We start from the raw sequence: 14,903 nt of genomic DNA, 5'->3' as shown, positions 1-14,903 counted from the left end.
TGTTTTTTCAGTGACCCCTGTGAAAGCTGGAGTTTTGTCTGGAGCTCACGCATCAGCTGTGATCCTTCTATGGCAGTAGTAGTTGGTCTTTGGCCTCTAAGACACTTGGTAACACATCTGCAAGAGTTGTGTTGAAGCACTCTTGGGGAGTTAGAACTATTGTGATCTGTGTTTGAGCAGCTGTTCAGTATTTTCTGTTGATTTGCTATGCTACCCAAATTATGAAAGGGCTGGGTTCTGGGGATGGCTTAAAACTTGTCAAAAAGTTATTGGATATCACTGTAAATTAAAAAAAAATTAGAAATGTAGACTAAAATAGCTTGTGCCTATGAATCTACGCAATGAATTTGTGTTCGGGAACAGGCCAGAAGTCTGGGATAACTTGTGATCTTGGCTTATTTGTATCGACATCCTGCATGGTTTGATCAAGTTATAGAAACTCTGAAACTACTTGTCTACACTTGTAAGATGAAAGGGAATTGGTGTGGGGCTGGGTGCATATTAAATATGTGGGTGTTGAAGGTAAATCAGTTAATATGTGTAATGTGTTTTGAAACTTTAGTTGTATGGCATTGTGCAAGGCTTCTGTTGTTGATGGTTGACCAGACTGTTAGTGGCGAAGATAGAAGCAGTCAGTCTGCATTTGCTCATTTGAATAACTTTGGTGTTTTGCGTATGAAGCAGTATGTAGGGAGTACAAAGACAAAAAAGCACTGAATCATACTGTGTGTGTGCTATTTCTGGAAAATCAAGCATGCTTAGGACTTGGAGGAGGAGGAGTAGTTTCTGGGATTTTTCCAAAATCTGTCAACAAAACAAATTCTACCTGTGTTAATCATCAGAATGAGTCGTTGGAGTTATTTGAATGTCATGTTAGTGAAGCCTGGCTAGAACAGTCTACTTGACCTTGTTTCTAGTGCAGTGAGACTTTCCCTGTGAGATTGATAAATCACTCATTATTAGTCTTCATATTGAAATTATTTACTGGTCTTTAAGTTTTTAGTGAAGTGAAAGGAGCAGTTAGTTGGCTCTTGGAATGCATTGAGATCATGCTTGTGCTCAAGAGCAGGATGAAGTGCCCACCTTAGAGCACCATGCTATGGCACCTCCATCTGCTGCTGCCCAGGATTATTTGGGTGCCTTTAAGATCAGCTGGTGATGTGCTGAGCAGACCCTGGCTATGCTTAGGCTTTCTGCTAACACACTTCTTATCTAGCAATGAGATTTCTCCTTTCTTGTTTTAAGGTCTTGCTTTGTTCAGGGAATAGCTGTGTGATCCACTTTTCTCAAAGTAATGAAGTCTTTATTTTGAAGGAATAAGCTAAAATTCAGGCTGCCTTTTCCACCTTTGGTATATAGCACCATGTGGAGAGAGAACTTAGACTATTAGATATCAGCAAAGAGCTATGAAAAAAAGGTCATGTCATGTTGGAAGCTTTGTTTAGAACATGGTCATGGATCTGTACTGGTAAATGATCCTTCAAGATGCCTATATAGGAGCTGTTTGACAAGACAAGTGGAACTGTAGAATGTAAAATAAAATCCAGCCCAAATGCAAATGTTTGTGGCACACAACATTGTACCCAGAGTAGAAGACAGACATAACTGAACTATGTGGGTTTGCTTTTTTTTTTTCCTGATCGATAAAGATAGCAAGCAAACAAGACATCAAAATGATTGGTCCCTTTCTTGGGTGGAAGAAGTATGAACTGGTCAGTGTCTGCAGATGTGGTAGCCGTGAGCTTTGGAAAGTTAACATTAAAATGGAGGAGGAAAACCTGAAAGGAAATTATCGAAATGCCCTATGGGTACTGCAGTTTTAGAATGCAATTACCTGCTATTCTTCAAGAAGAATGTCCTTTGATAGCGAACACAGCATCCTGATCTGGAAGGCTTTATAAAACTGCCTGTAGTCCAGCAGTAGCTGCTGTTGAGATGTCTACCCAGTCAAGAATGAATTTACTAAAAATACTCAATTTCTTAAAACCAGCAGAAAACAGAAAAGCTTACTTGTGCAATTACCTCAGTAATGGAAATCTTAATGAAGATTAAAAATAGCTTTGCATATTTGCAGTTTAAATTAGGGCAAGAGGCAAGAGAATTATTATATTTTTTTTGTCTAAATGAAGACCTGTCCACATTACCACATAAGCAGCCTCTCTTCCCTCGCGGAGCTTTAAATAATGTATTCAAAGGTTGAACCAAGCTGTTACATTTTCATTAATTGTTGATGAAGTGACTTACGACCAGAGTATCTCAGAAATTCAATGGGAAAACAGAAGTCATGTTGCAGTCAAGTTGACTCTTTTATATTTTACATCCTAATATGCTCATAAGAGATGAGTGGGACCTTTGAAAACCATTTGTAATCTGGAAAGTTAGTACTTTAGGCATGCATTTGAGTGGTTTGTGTTGTTGGTCGATGCATGGTAGGTTCAGAGGTGGGAACTGATAAGATGGCTCTGAGATTTCAAACATAATGCCATTTGGAAGTTCATGGTAACTTGCGGTTTTGATTTGTAGTTGCCTTTGAGGGAAGAGACAAGCAGAAAGTGCTTGTTTGGAATTTTTTCTGTAAGACATGTTATATGAAAGATGATCATTAATTATCTCTGATACAAAATACTGTGAACTAGCAAATGCTAACTAAGTATTTTGTGAGCCAAGGTGTCGTAGTTTAAGCCCAGCCAGCAACTCAGTCACGCAGCTGCTCACTCGCTCACTCTCCCTGCCCCCCTTCCTCCCCCTACTCCCAGAGGGATGGGGAGGAGAATCAAAAGAATGTAACTCCCATGAGTTGAGATAAGAACAGTTTAATAACTAAGGTATAACGCAAATCACTACTGCTACCACCAATAATAATAATGATAAGGGAAATAACAAGGGAAGAGAATACAGCCACTCACCAGCTGCCGACTGATACCCAGCCCAACCCAAGCAGTGATCTAGCCCTTCCAGGTAACTCCTCCCAGTTCTACATCCTGAGCATGACGTGCTGTGGTATGGAATACCTCTTTGGCTAATTTAGGTCAGGTGTCCTGTCTCTGCTTCCTTCTGGCTTCCCCTCCTCTCTGGCAGAGCATGAGACTCAGAAAGTCCTTTGTCAGAGTAAACATTACTGAGCAGCAACTACAAACATCGGTGTTATCAGCGCTGTTCTCAGGCTGAGAGTCAAAACCACAGCACTGCACCAGCTACTAAGAAGGAGAAAAATGACTGCTACTGCTGAACCCAGGACACAAGGAATGGTCTGGAAAGCAAAAGCAGATATTTAAATAAATAAATTGCTTTCTCGTGTTCTTCTCAACCTTGTGTATTTTTCTTCTGCCAAGCAAAGCCTATTGTCTAGAAACAAACAACCAAAGTTAATGTCCCCAGAGGAAGACGTACCTTCCTTCTGCACTGATGACTCAGCACTTCTGAACTAACATTTATTAAAAGAGATTCTTTCAGCACTTGCTGAGGTTCCTTGATGCCCAGTGGCCCAGGAAATCATTAAATTAACCAGCACCTAATTTCAGTAACCCAAGGACCAAGAGTGGGTTCCTGTGACACAGGGATGTTGAAAGAAAATAAGAAATTTGGTAACTTTGTTCCAGTCAAGATGCTGGGTTATTTTTGTAACTGGATGTGAGATGTCCTCATGCTTAGATTTTTGTGTTTTCTGGGGGAAGACAATTCACATGGAGTCCATTTGTGAACACATGCTCCAGATACATAACTTGGGTGTTACTGGGTCTGTCTCCAGAGCATAAAATGCCAAGCAGGAGCTGAGGGAAGGAGGCAGAGCTGTTTTGGAAGGGAGAATGCATAGTACAAAACATTGAAAGAGAGGCCCATAAATGGGAACAGAGGCTATACTGCAGTGCATGAAAACAGTGAAACTAGAGGTATATCTGTTGTGCAAGAGAGTTAGAAGTTAAATCAGAAAGGGTGAGAAGGAAGACTTGCCGAGAGCTTAGAGGGATAAGGAGAACTGGATGGAAGAAAAGGCTGTGGGACAGCCTTCTGTGATTACAGAGAGAGATCTTGCAGATTGAAGTTACACAGATGGATGTACAGGATTTAAAAGAATGTCATAGAAATTATGAGTCATGTTTTTTAAGCAAGCAGTGCTGGGCAAATTACCTCTTTTGGTACAAAGAGAAGTGATGTGCTGCGGAAGGTAAAGAAGGGCTATTCTTTTAGGGCTTCACTATCTGTCTTTCTTCTACTTCAGTGCTCTGTGTGTGTTTGATTTTTCAAGGAGATGTGGTTTAGGGGGGACAGGAATAAAACAAAGTTTTGGAAAAAGAATTGGAAGAAGAAAGGCTTCAGTTAAACAACCAGGGCAAGATGAAGTCAATTGTTCAAATTTCAACTGATAGTATTACTTCAGTCTTAAGAGGTTCTGCTGATCTATGATTCCTAAAATGATAACAACCCCCAAAATGCTAGTTAGAAAAGAATTGTAAATACTGTGTTCCTTTGTAGGTATACTGATGTTTCAGCCTCTTGCCATTTTATCCTCTTAGTATTGCATAATGCAGCCAATTCATGTTTTCCAGAGCTTTCCCAATTAACATAAGTGTTCAGAAGTTTCCATGACCTTTAGGTTTCTTTGTACTCTCATGTTGTTTTGCAAAGAGTATGATAGATTTTGTGGTTTACTTCCAGTGTAGCCTTTCTTTTATGGAAAAGATGTCACAATGCAAAAAGGCCATGGTTTTGAGCATTGAGTACAATGCTGATTTGCCATAACTTTTTTTCCAAAAATGTCTTAACATACAGGAAAATGTTGAAGAACCTCATGAAAAAATGATGAGCAGCAAAATATCATTTTAAAAGTATAATTTTCAAAGTATCATATATGGAAAAAGGCAGAAGAAAGGAGATCCCCTAAGAGAAGTTTGTTGCAGGGTATAGAAAAGGGCACCTGTATCTTGTGTTCAGGACTGTAATTGATTTTCACTGTGCTTTTGGTTCTTGCTTCAGTTTTGCCTGTCACAGTACACAGTATTTATGCCTTGCTGGAAACCCACCTGTGAAGCTCAGGTTGTCCACTTCAGTCACATCTGTGAGTTCCCAAAATCAAGCCTCTGTTTTTCACTGAAATCTTGGATGTTTCTCCAAAACCTTATGGTCTAATGGCGGTTTCTGCAGACAATGGGCTTTAGCCTGCTGAATGAATGAATCTTAGCTTTCCTGTGACCTTACAAGGTGGGGTCTGGAGATAGAAAAGGTGGAGGGTGAAGACCTTCCAAGGAAGGGTGCACAGGCTGCCTTAGTAGGCCCAGTGCTATATTCATACACTGTTTACCATGCAGACATAAATGCTTCATGTCTGTCTTCCTGGAGTGTAAACAGAGAACTGTTAGGTCTGTCTGCCCCTGCCCGTGCAGGCATGTATTTAGAAGCCTGAGTTTATTCGTCAGAGCTATTTTACTCTTTCTTTGGGCACATGCTGAACACTACCAACCACTCATGTCAGAACACTGATTAATATACATATATAAAGGTATATATGCATATAGCCGGTCCCTCCAATCTTCCTGCCCCAAATAAAGAAGCATTACTCCTGGTGTTGCTTAATATTTAGTAATTATGAAGCCTCAGGATCTTGTTTATACACACCAACTCTGATCTGGTGTTTTGGTCCATGTTTGTTTCAGCATGTCCATCAAGGCCTTGCATTTAGTGTAAGTGCATCAAAAGTTCTGAAAGCAGAATGTACCACTGACAAGTTGCCCCACAATGTAAATGTAAAACCTGTAGATGCCCAACAGGTTGTAAATGCAACCTATTGTAGGAAATAAATATTTGTTTACCAACAGAGAATGTTCTTATTTTTTTTTAAGACTGAAATTTGATTGAGAAAATACGGTAGATCATAAGGAATCTACACCCGTGCATGTAATATTTTGTGCGCAGTGCAGTAAAGAACTAAGAAAATGCAGTTATTTTGCAGAATTGTGGTATGAACTCACTTATTAATAAATGTAACTCAGAAATGTATGTGTATATATACCCACAAAATCAAAACTTGTATGTAAATAGATTCATAAAAGAGAATGAGAGTTAATAGAAATACAAAAAAGTACAGAAATAGAACAAATAATGCTATGGCTGTAAGGAGAGGACAAGCCTCTAGTACACTTTTATTTTTCTTAAATGATTTTTAGGTGCAAACATTAATGAGATTCCTTTTCCCAAAGCTTCTTGGAAGATTTTATTATGTTAAGACTTTATTCTGCACCCTCTGTTCTGCAGATGATGAAACCTGTGAAGGAATATATTTGGATGTATTTGGGAGATATTTTACTATGTGTGAAATATGTTTAAGTGTTGCAGTTGTTGTCTCTCGGACTCCCAGTCAAGGAGCTAATATATTAATATCCTGGAATCCAAGTTGCTATATGAAAGGATTCCTGTTGAGTTACTGTGTAAGGTCTTCCTGAACTTAAATGTGTTAGTATTTCAAATGCCGTTTTGAAGAAAGGGGGTTTATTTTAGCTTTAAGGGAGAAGGATTGTCACAGTGAAGCTATCTCTTCTTTCACTCGTGGAGACCACAGTACAAGGAGGAACTGAAACCAAGCCTAGAATTTTTCTGCATTAAGGCATCTCTCCTCTGAATAATGGCAGAACTTGAAAATTGTTATGCTCTGCAGTGATGGATGACTCCTACGGAAACTCTTGCTGTTAAATGGATTCCCAGCCTCCTGTCTGACTGACAGTTTCAGCCTGTTGTTATTTAGTCATGTCCCCTCTGCGTCCCTGTCCCCTAATTCTCATGTAGGATGTGGTAATGGCTGTGGAGCTAAATTTGTAAACATTTTATGCTGCTGAAAAGAATAAGAAATACAAAGTTTTGGCTAAAGTGAGAGAACTGTTCATTCTTGCTTTGCAAAAAAACCCCAAAATCCCACCAAAAGTCCCGCATGGAAGTGCTCGCGTGTGTGTTTTGTTTTGTTTTTTTCTAAAACACAAAAATGCAAACAACAAATAAAAGTCCCCTTCCAAGAATATAATTGTTTGAAATGTTAAGTATAAAACTGTTTTGCAAATAGTCAACTTATTGATAATGGCTACATTTATTTGGTTTGGGGTTTTTTTGTATGATGTAAGAGTTGACAAGTTGGGTGATTCTTAACACAGATTTGTATCTCTCTGTCTTCTAGACAACTCTGCTGAAGCAGATTTATGGCTGCTGAACAGTTGTACAGTAAAAAATCCTGCTGAGGACCACTTCAGAAACTCAATCAAGTAAGTTGTTTCCCTAAAAAAGATACTTAATTATGAATGAATATTGCATGTTTTCATTTTAAAAGCTTCATATTTTCAATCTAGAAGTGATGTAGTGGTCTAGAGCAAGAAGTGTGCTGAGTTTGTTACAATGGTGAGTTCTCTAGGATGAATTTGTAAGGTGCAGTGTAGGTTTTTGCAATTTGCAAATGATTATCAATACGCTTATTTAGGAGGCCTTATTTAGATAGGGGCTTCTCTATCACTTCTCAAGACAGTGTTGCAATACTTTTCTGAAGTGTGGGTCTTTTTTTTTTGTTTGTTTTGTTTTTTTGTTTTTCCCCCAAAATGTGAATGGTTAGGCTGTTTTTTCCCACCTCTACTTAATTTTTACATAATCAGGCCCTTCCAATTAAAAGGGTACCAGGTACCTACTTAAAACTGTTTCAGTGTGCATTTTCCTAGAAGGTGAACTGATTAGCCTATACTAGAAGTCTTGCAAATAATATGTTATGATTTCTCTGTAACATTTTGATGATGTTGGAAAGTATGACATGGTAGTGACTTCTGCCTCTTGACTTCAGCAGGAATACAGTTGTGATGAGAGTTAGCTAGAAAATCTGTACAATTGCAGCTATCATTGCCCAGTATAAATAAATACAGTGGTGCATTTCTTGTAGATTTTACCTTTAGTAAACAAGTGTGGCTCTTTATGCAGTCATTTGTTCAGTGTGGTGCACTGGGGATGCACTGTTGGTGGAGATCCATTTTGATTAGAAAAAAGCCCCCATAGTTCTTAATAAGAATGCTCAGAAGGTAGACAGAAGCTGGATATTAGCAATCTGCTTGCAGTGCCAGAGTCACAAACAGCATCCAGGGGCTGTAACCTGGAACAGAAACTGTTTGTCTTTGGGAGGTGGTACAGCAGAAGGTACCTCCACCCCTTAGAGGGCTTCACTTCCTGACTGCTGGTGTTGCACTTAGTGATGAGACTGGCTTTTTGGCATTTTTTTTACAGTTGCCAAGAAAAAAAGCTATTCCCAGAATACTTCCACTGTGTTGGCCAACAGAATGGATAACAAGATCTTTTCCAGTTCAGTTGTGGCCATCTTTCTATTTTACTAATTCTGTGCCAGAATTGATGTGGTATGGTGTGTGTCCTTTAAACCAGTAGAATAGAGTTGGTTAAGAAAGAGGGTCTAACTAAAAGCAAATGACCAAAAATATTTCTTGGAACTTCATGTTTGTGTTGTTGCTCTATTAATGAGCCTGACGTGATTTGCTTGAGTTTACTGTTCTTGTTCTTTACTTCTCCCTATACTCTTTCTATTCTGACACAGATATTCTGGTTGTTCTCCACTTTTTTCTCATTGCTGAGACTCACTACTTTCCTGAAGCAGACATCGGTTTTCTCTGCTCTCAGATCCTGGCAGTTCCTCATGTGGAGAAGGCCAACTTTCATTGTTGTTTCTAGGGTAGAGATCCATATGTATGTAGTGCTCTTTCATAGTACTTGGAACTGAAAGATTAAACATCATCCATCTCAGAAAAGAACAACTACAACTGTATTTGGGGTTTAAAACAGTGAGGAAAGCTTGTATCACTACAGAACACAATTTGTCCTAAATACCTATTATTTTATTGCAGCAGCAAACCCAGTGCTTGAAGTTTGGGTAATAGAAAACTGCCTGCCATTATATCCTATCATAATGGCCTGTTGGTAGCTATGGAGATCTTTGTTCTTTACGACTGAGTAACAGATTAAACATTTAATAAGTGGATTGTCAAAAAAAATTAATACTCAGCACACTACAATTCTTTCAAATTAGAAAAAAAATTCGGGCTGGAAGTGGTATATAGCATTCTGAATTTCACTATATGCAATTATGAACTGGGAGAAGTATTTCAGTTCTGCTTATGCTCTGCCTTCTGTAACAGTTTCTGCTACATAATTTTCCTTGCATATATGACTTTAAAATGCACTTATTCAAACCAGTGGCAGTGTGTTCATGCTGATGGTTGAAGAATGACTGTCTGAGAAGCTGATCCTTCACTAGTGGCGTGTACCAAGGGTTGTGTTAGAACCTTACAAGTCCTGTATGTTCAACCTTTTTTTTTATCTGACGTTCTTTTAAAAACAATTGCTCCCAAACTCTCTGAACCTTTGCACTGGGTGTACAGATGCATCTGTAGTTGATACAAGCTGACTGACGGTATAATCTCTGTGCCTTTTTGTATAGCTCTTAGAAGCAGTCTGCTGCTCTTCAGTATCAGTGAAGTTGAAGGTGCTGAGCTGGGGTGATGATATGGAGGGCAAAGAGTTGCCTAAAGATCATAGCTTACGGATGGGAATTGGGAGCATTTCCTGTGCAGATTTTATTCTCAGTTTTACAATAGTTGTTTAATTATAAAATAAGATTAAAGGGTGGGGTAGGTAATAGTAATGAAGAGTTTCCAGTATAATCACATAGGTGGAGTTAAAAAATAATAATTATATCCTTCGAAAGAAAATGGAGGTTAATTCATGAAAAAGTAGGAAATTGAATAAACTGAAGTAGGTAACTTCCATCAAGCAAGTTTATGAAGATTAAGATGACTGTGTAAAGTAAATAGCTAGGTACAGAAAAAGAGTACCTTAAACAAGTAAAAAGAAGCAAAAGAAGGAAGAACCTAACATTAAGAAGAAGTGAGGCAGACAACGCTGCAAATAAACAGTCTCCATTTGGTGTAGTTATGCTGCAGTAACCTTGCTGTTCTGTTTTAATATTTTGCTAAATTTCCACAGAACATGCATTATCCCCTAGCCTCTCAAAATTCGCAAGTGCACGTAACCCTGTGGCTGAAGACACTTGTGATGAAAGATTTGCTAGTAGCTGGTTTTGGCAGGATCCTACCTTGGGCTAGGAGGAGCAGGAGATGGTCTGCTGTTTAAATGGTTCCAATTTGCAGCTGTTACGAAATAAGAACATGTTCTTCTTGGAAGTGGGAGCAAGAACATGGAGTACAGAGGGGAGAGGGAGGCAAGGGCACAGGAGCAGTGTGGGTGTATGTATTGTGCAGTTGATAAGCACTCAGTTATCACACGGTATACACAGAGATGAATGAATTATGTCTCTTTATCTCTATGATGTAACAGTGTAGTATAAGTAGTACTACATATAGATAGTACTACTACAGAATCACAGAATAGCTGAGGTTGTTGGGGGTCTCTAAAGGTTGTCTTGTTGAACCCTGCTCAGAGCAGGAACAGCTAGATCAGGTGGCTGAGGGCTGTGTGCAGGCGGGTTTTGAGTATCCTTAGGAGACTCCACAAACGATCTAGACAACCTGTTCCAGTGTTTGGCTACTGTTATAGTAAAAAAAGGTTGTTTTGGGTTTAAACTTCATGTGTTGTATTTCAATTTCATGGTTGCCTTTTCACTGTCACTGGGCACCACTGAAATGCCAGTCACTGTCATCAGGTGTTTAATACACATGGTGCGATTCCGCAGACCTTTCTCTCTCCAGGCTGAGCAGTTCCAGCTCTCTGAGCCTCTCAAGCCCTTCCTTGAGCCCCTTCCAGTTTGTCTGGGTTTCACCCATCCTGGGGAAACCAGAACTGCACCCAGTGCTCCAGATGTGGCTCTCACCTTGCTGAGAGCAGAGGAGAAGGATCACCTCCCTCTGCCTGCTGGTGATGTAATTCCTAATGCAGCCCAGGAGGCTGTTGGTGGTCTTTGCCCCAAAGGCTCGTTGCTGCCTCATGGTCAACTTGGTGCTCACCAGGATCTACAGGGCCCTCCCTACCAAGCTGCTTTCCAGCTGGCCAGCCCCAGCCTGTCCTGGTACATGGAGCTGTTCCTCCTCAGGGGCAGGACTTTGCAGTATCCGTTTGTTGAACTTCATGAGGCTTACACATTACATTAGTTAAAAGCTCTTTTTCTTTAAAATTGATATTAAACTCTATAAAGAAAATTATTCATTTGGGTTAACTCAGTGTTTATTGTGAGCGAGCTAGTTGTCCTTGTAAAGATGTGGCTATTGGTGTATATGTTGTGATGGCTTTTAGAAATACATTTCTGCAATGAATTTTTCTCCTGAAAGGAAAAGAAATGCTTTAGTTCTGTCAAGGTATATTTTTTTGGTTGCTGATGGATATACCTATTGTATTTTGGTAAAGTAGTTGCTAAGCATTCCTGGGAATTAGCAACTTTGGGAAAGATTCAGGAATGTTGAATCCCTCAGATCAGGTTTTTTTTTTTTTTTTTTTTTTTTTTTTTTCTAGTGGTATGGAACTCTTGCTAAAGCAGTGGGAAGGGAAAGTGTGTCATGCAAAATATCTCTCTACCCTGACCCCTTCTTAGGGTTTTAAGTGTCTGTGAATGGCTGCAGTCCCAGATAGAGTGTTAATTTATTGGTCCTTGATCTTGTGCTTCTTAATTGACCTGTGTACGCTCATTTAAGCAGAAGGATTTTTTAAATTTTAAGTTACAGTTCAAAAAACCCTGACAACCTAAGCCACAACCATTAGCATCTTTGCTATGCTGTTTATACAGCAAGTGCCCCTGAAAAAACATTGTTCGAGGTGTCATGTTGAACAGAATGACTGTGATGACACAGTATCTCAAATTACTTTTGTGGAATCAAGTGCATTGAGATGGGTTGGATTCAAGGACCTTTACCTTTCGTGGAAGTAGGTTTTGTCTGCTGCCACAACTGGTTCTGTTGGTGCCATGGCTGGTTTGTTGTTTTTTTGTTTTAGTTAATGATATTTTATGGAATGGGATGTTTTCCCTTTCACATTATTTCTCTCAGTAGTGGCAAGTATTATCTTTCTCAAGTTACTAGTCAGATATAATATAGCAAGATTGCTTTGGAGAATCCTGCACTAAAGGCAGCAAAATGCTTAGAATGTTTCATTGATGGAGTTTGTCCTTGTAGAACAGCTGTGCTTTGAAAACTCCTCATCCTGTCCTGAGATCTGAGCTGTCTTTGCCCTTGACAATGCACAGAGCTAGGATATTATTCTGTTTGAAGGCCTGTAGGTAGTATGGAATAACATTAAATTGGCTTAAACTTCTTAAATATTTGCTTATAATATTTTGTGGCATTTACTGTATTTTGCCTTAGAATTCAGATTGAAATTATACTTTCTAGCAGGTAGCCTACAATCTATATCTAAAAGTCAATCACATCATTTTTTTGCTGATAATGTTTTGGAATGATATCTTTGCTCTGAGCCTGATAATCTGTCAGTGTGACCAACTTATGAGTTCAGTGTATATGTATATAGCTGTTCTATAAACAGTATAAATAATAAAGACTAAGTAAATTATCCTTAATATCTTTCCAGATGTCATTGTATTTATGAATTTTTGGGGATGTTGGGTAGTTCTGTGATGGTTTGTTTCATTGTCTCCTCTTAAGTCTACTTTTGCCTTTTTTTTAATGGTAGCAGGTTGTCAGGTAAAGTTCTCTGCTATCATTTAGCTGATTCAAAAGTAGCTTTCTTAAAATCTAGCTGTTAGCAGCAGCAAGAGCAAGGATTCAATAAATAAGTTGCTAACCTTAAATAAATCACGGTAGATCTTTTAAGGCTGTTTGATGAAGAGAGCTAAGCAAAAGGACATGTTCTGGAGGAGCTCACTTCTTTTAAAATGAAGTTACTTTATTCTTTGGTCTCATGCTTCACTGATTTGTATGTGCTCTGATACTCTTTCTTGCCTGTTAAAATATCAGATATCTAACCCACTTTTCCTAATGGTCTCTGAAACTTTAGAGACTGTTGTGTTTTTCTAGCCAGCCATCTTCCACCTTGTTTGATCCTTTCCTGAGTGTTAACTTACTTTCGTGTTAAGGGACTTTGTTTTTTCCTCAGGAGTTCCCTTCTGGTTTGAGTATTATGGGTAGGATTCTGGGTCTTATACTTTGGAAAGTAAGATGTGGTTATGCTGTTGAGGGGTTTATGGCATGTCTAATGGTATGGAATAAATTTGACCACTATAGTAATCTTATGTATAATTAATAATTAATATTAACACATATTTTCTTACCTGTACGTTGCTGCATTCACTTTAAGATGTGCTCCAGTGTGTGTTCAGCCCTTTTCTATCTGATAGCTATGAGTTGTGACAAAAATGCGGAGGCTTTTAGCACTGAAGTAGCACTGTGTGGCTTCTAACTCTGGCCTGGCTTCAGTTTTCACCAATTCATGATAAAGCACTATGTGTGGGATATTGTTGGAATCCTAGTATGACAGGACTTTGATCTTAAACCATGCGAATTGTTTAAGGCTATCGGGTCCAAGTGGAGCAAGTTGAAGAGTAAAAGGCATGACTACCTTTGGATGCTACAGAATTTCTGTTCACTGAATACAACTGAGTTGATGTTAAGTACAGGAGAAGCTTACTCTGTAAGAAATACAAGAGCTTGTTAAGAGATAAGAATAACTTTCTGCTGCTTGTCATCTTTGCAAGTAAAAATAATCCTGGAAGAAAATTTTTTGTTGCTTTGTTCACACTTGTGAATGTAGTTTATATGATGCATTTTGCAAATTGAGCAAAACCAAAAATTGCACACTGAATTAGAATAGTGTTAGCACTTTCTTTAAAGCAGCATTACGCCTTTTGCTTTTACTGATGTTTTTTTACTTTTTTTTTACTTTTCCAGTGTAAAATTAGATTGTGATTTACACTTGTTTATACAATTCCTACAGTAAGGTTTAAGCCGTGAAATACCTCTGGAAGAGGAAACATAAGTATTTCAAAGCTCTTTACTTTATAGATCTTGTTAGTGTAATATAATCACTTCCACTGTGTTTAAGATGAGTGTCATAGTCTTGCTTTGTATTCAATTTTACAGAAATAGTGTCATGCCATGACTTTCAGTGTGTGTGTCAGAGTACTTAAGGTAACAGGACAGCCCTGAGAACTGTAGCTAGAAGTACTGCTATTTTCTACTCTCATTTTATTGAAGAAATTCAGGAAGAGCTGAATTTTCTGAAGTAAACGTGCCTGTAGAACAAGCTTTGTTAGGTGGGAGGAAACTTTCCACTTCAGCTTTTTTTTTTAAGAGAAGCCGCAAGTAGTATTTCTTCTTGCTCAGACCCTCTCAATTAGTCCAGATAACACTGATGAAAACATTACCATTTTGGCATGATGAAAGGCTCGCATGGTCACAGATTGCGGAAATGCTTGTATTTGAGATATATGCTAGATTCACTGTGCAAGAGAAACATCTTCCCCATATAATAGGAGGGAGTTAGTTTAGAATAGAGGCTATAAATCTATTAAATAGGATTTTAAATCACAGTTGTCTTCTGGGAACAAGTGGAGAAACTTATGGAACTGCTGCACTTGCTTCATCAAAGCCTTGATTTGGATAGATTTATGCACAATGCTTACATTTTTAGTTATGGGACATCTGCTAAGATCTCAGCAATCACACATTATTAACCAGAATTAGGTTCTTTAATACAAAGTGTACAAATGAACTAGTTGAAAACACTGAATACTTCTGTTGTGTTCAGATGATATTTTTGAGGTTCAGCCTTTTTCTGGGAAAAATTTCTAGAAGGGGTTTCTACTTCAGCATTTGAGATTCCTTTTCTTTGCATAGCTATGTTCATCCTTATTACAAACCACTTCAGTTAATTTCATTTCTACATTCATCTTGCATGTTAACATTTCTCAGCTTGAGCAA

The 14,903-nt window shown here is 38.5% G+C and overlaps 1 protein-coding gene across 2 annotated transcripts in view; it reads left to right on the top strand.

The window, feature by feature from the left end:
• The window catches only part of CDKAL1 (CDKAL1 threonylcarbamoyladenosine tRNA methylthiotransferase), a gene marked incomplete at its 3' end in the record, with an annotated part of 393,323 nt that overhangs the window by 55,876 nt on the left and 322,544 nt on the right, over positions 1 to 14,903 (top strand). For both annotated transcript variants that reach the window (XM_080610854.1, XM_080610855.1), the window contains exon 5: positions 7,160 to 7,244. In XM_080610854.1, coding sequence (XP_080466980.1) covers positions 7,160 to 7,244 — 85 coding nt within the window. The remainder of the gene's footprint in view (positions 1 to 7,159; positions 7,245 to 14,903) is intronic.

The sequence above is a fragment of the Psittacula echo genome, assembly GCF_963264785.1.
Source record: "Psittacula echo genome assembly, chromosome: 2".
In the NCBI taxonomy this organism is placed as follows: Eukaryota; Metazoa; Chordata; class Aves; order Psittaciformes; family Psittacidae; genus Psittacula; species Psittacula echo.
This window is presented reverse-complemented; position numbering and strand designations above follow the sequence as displayed.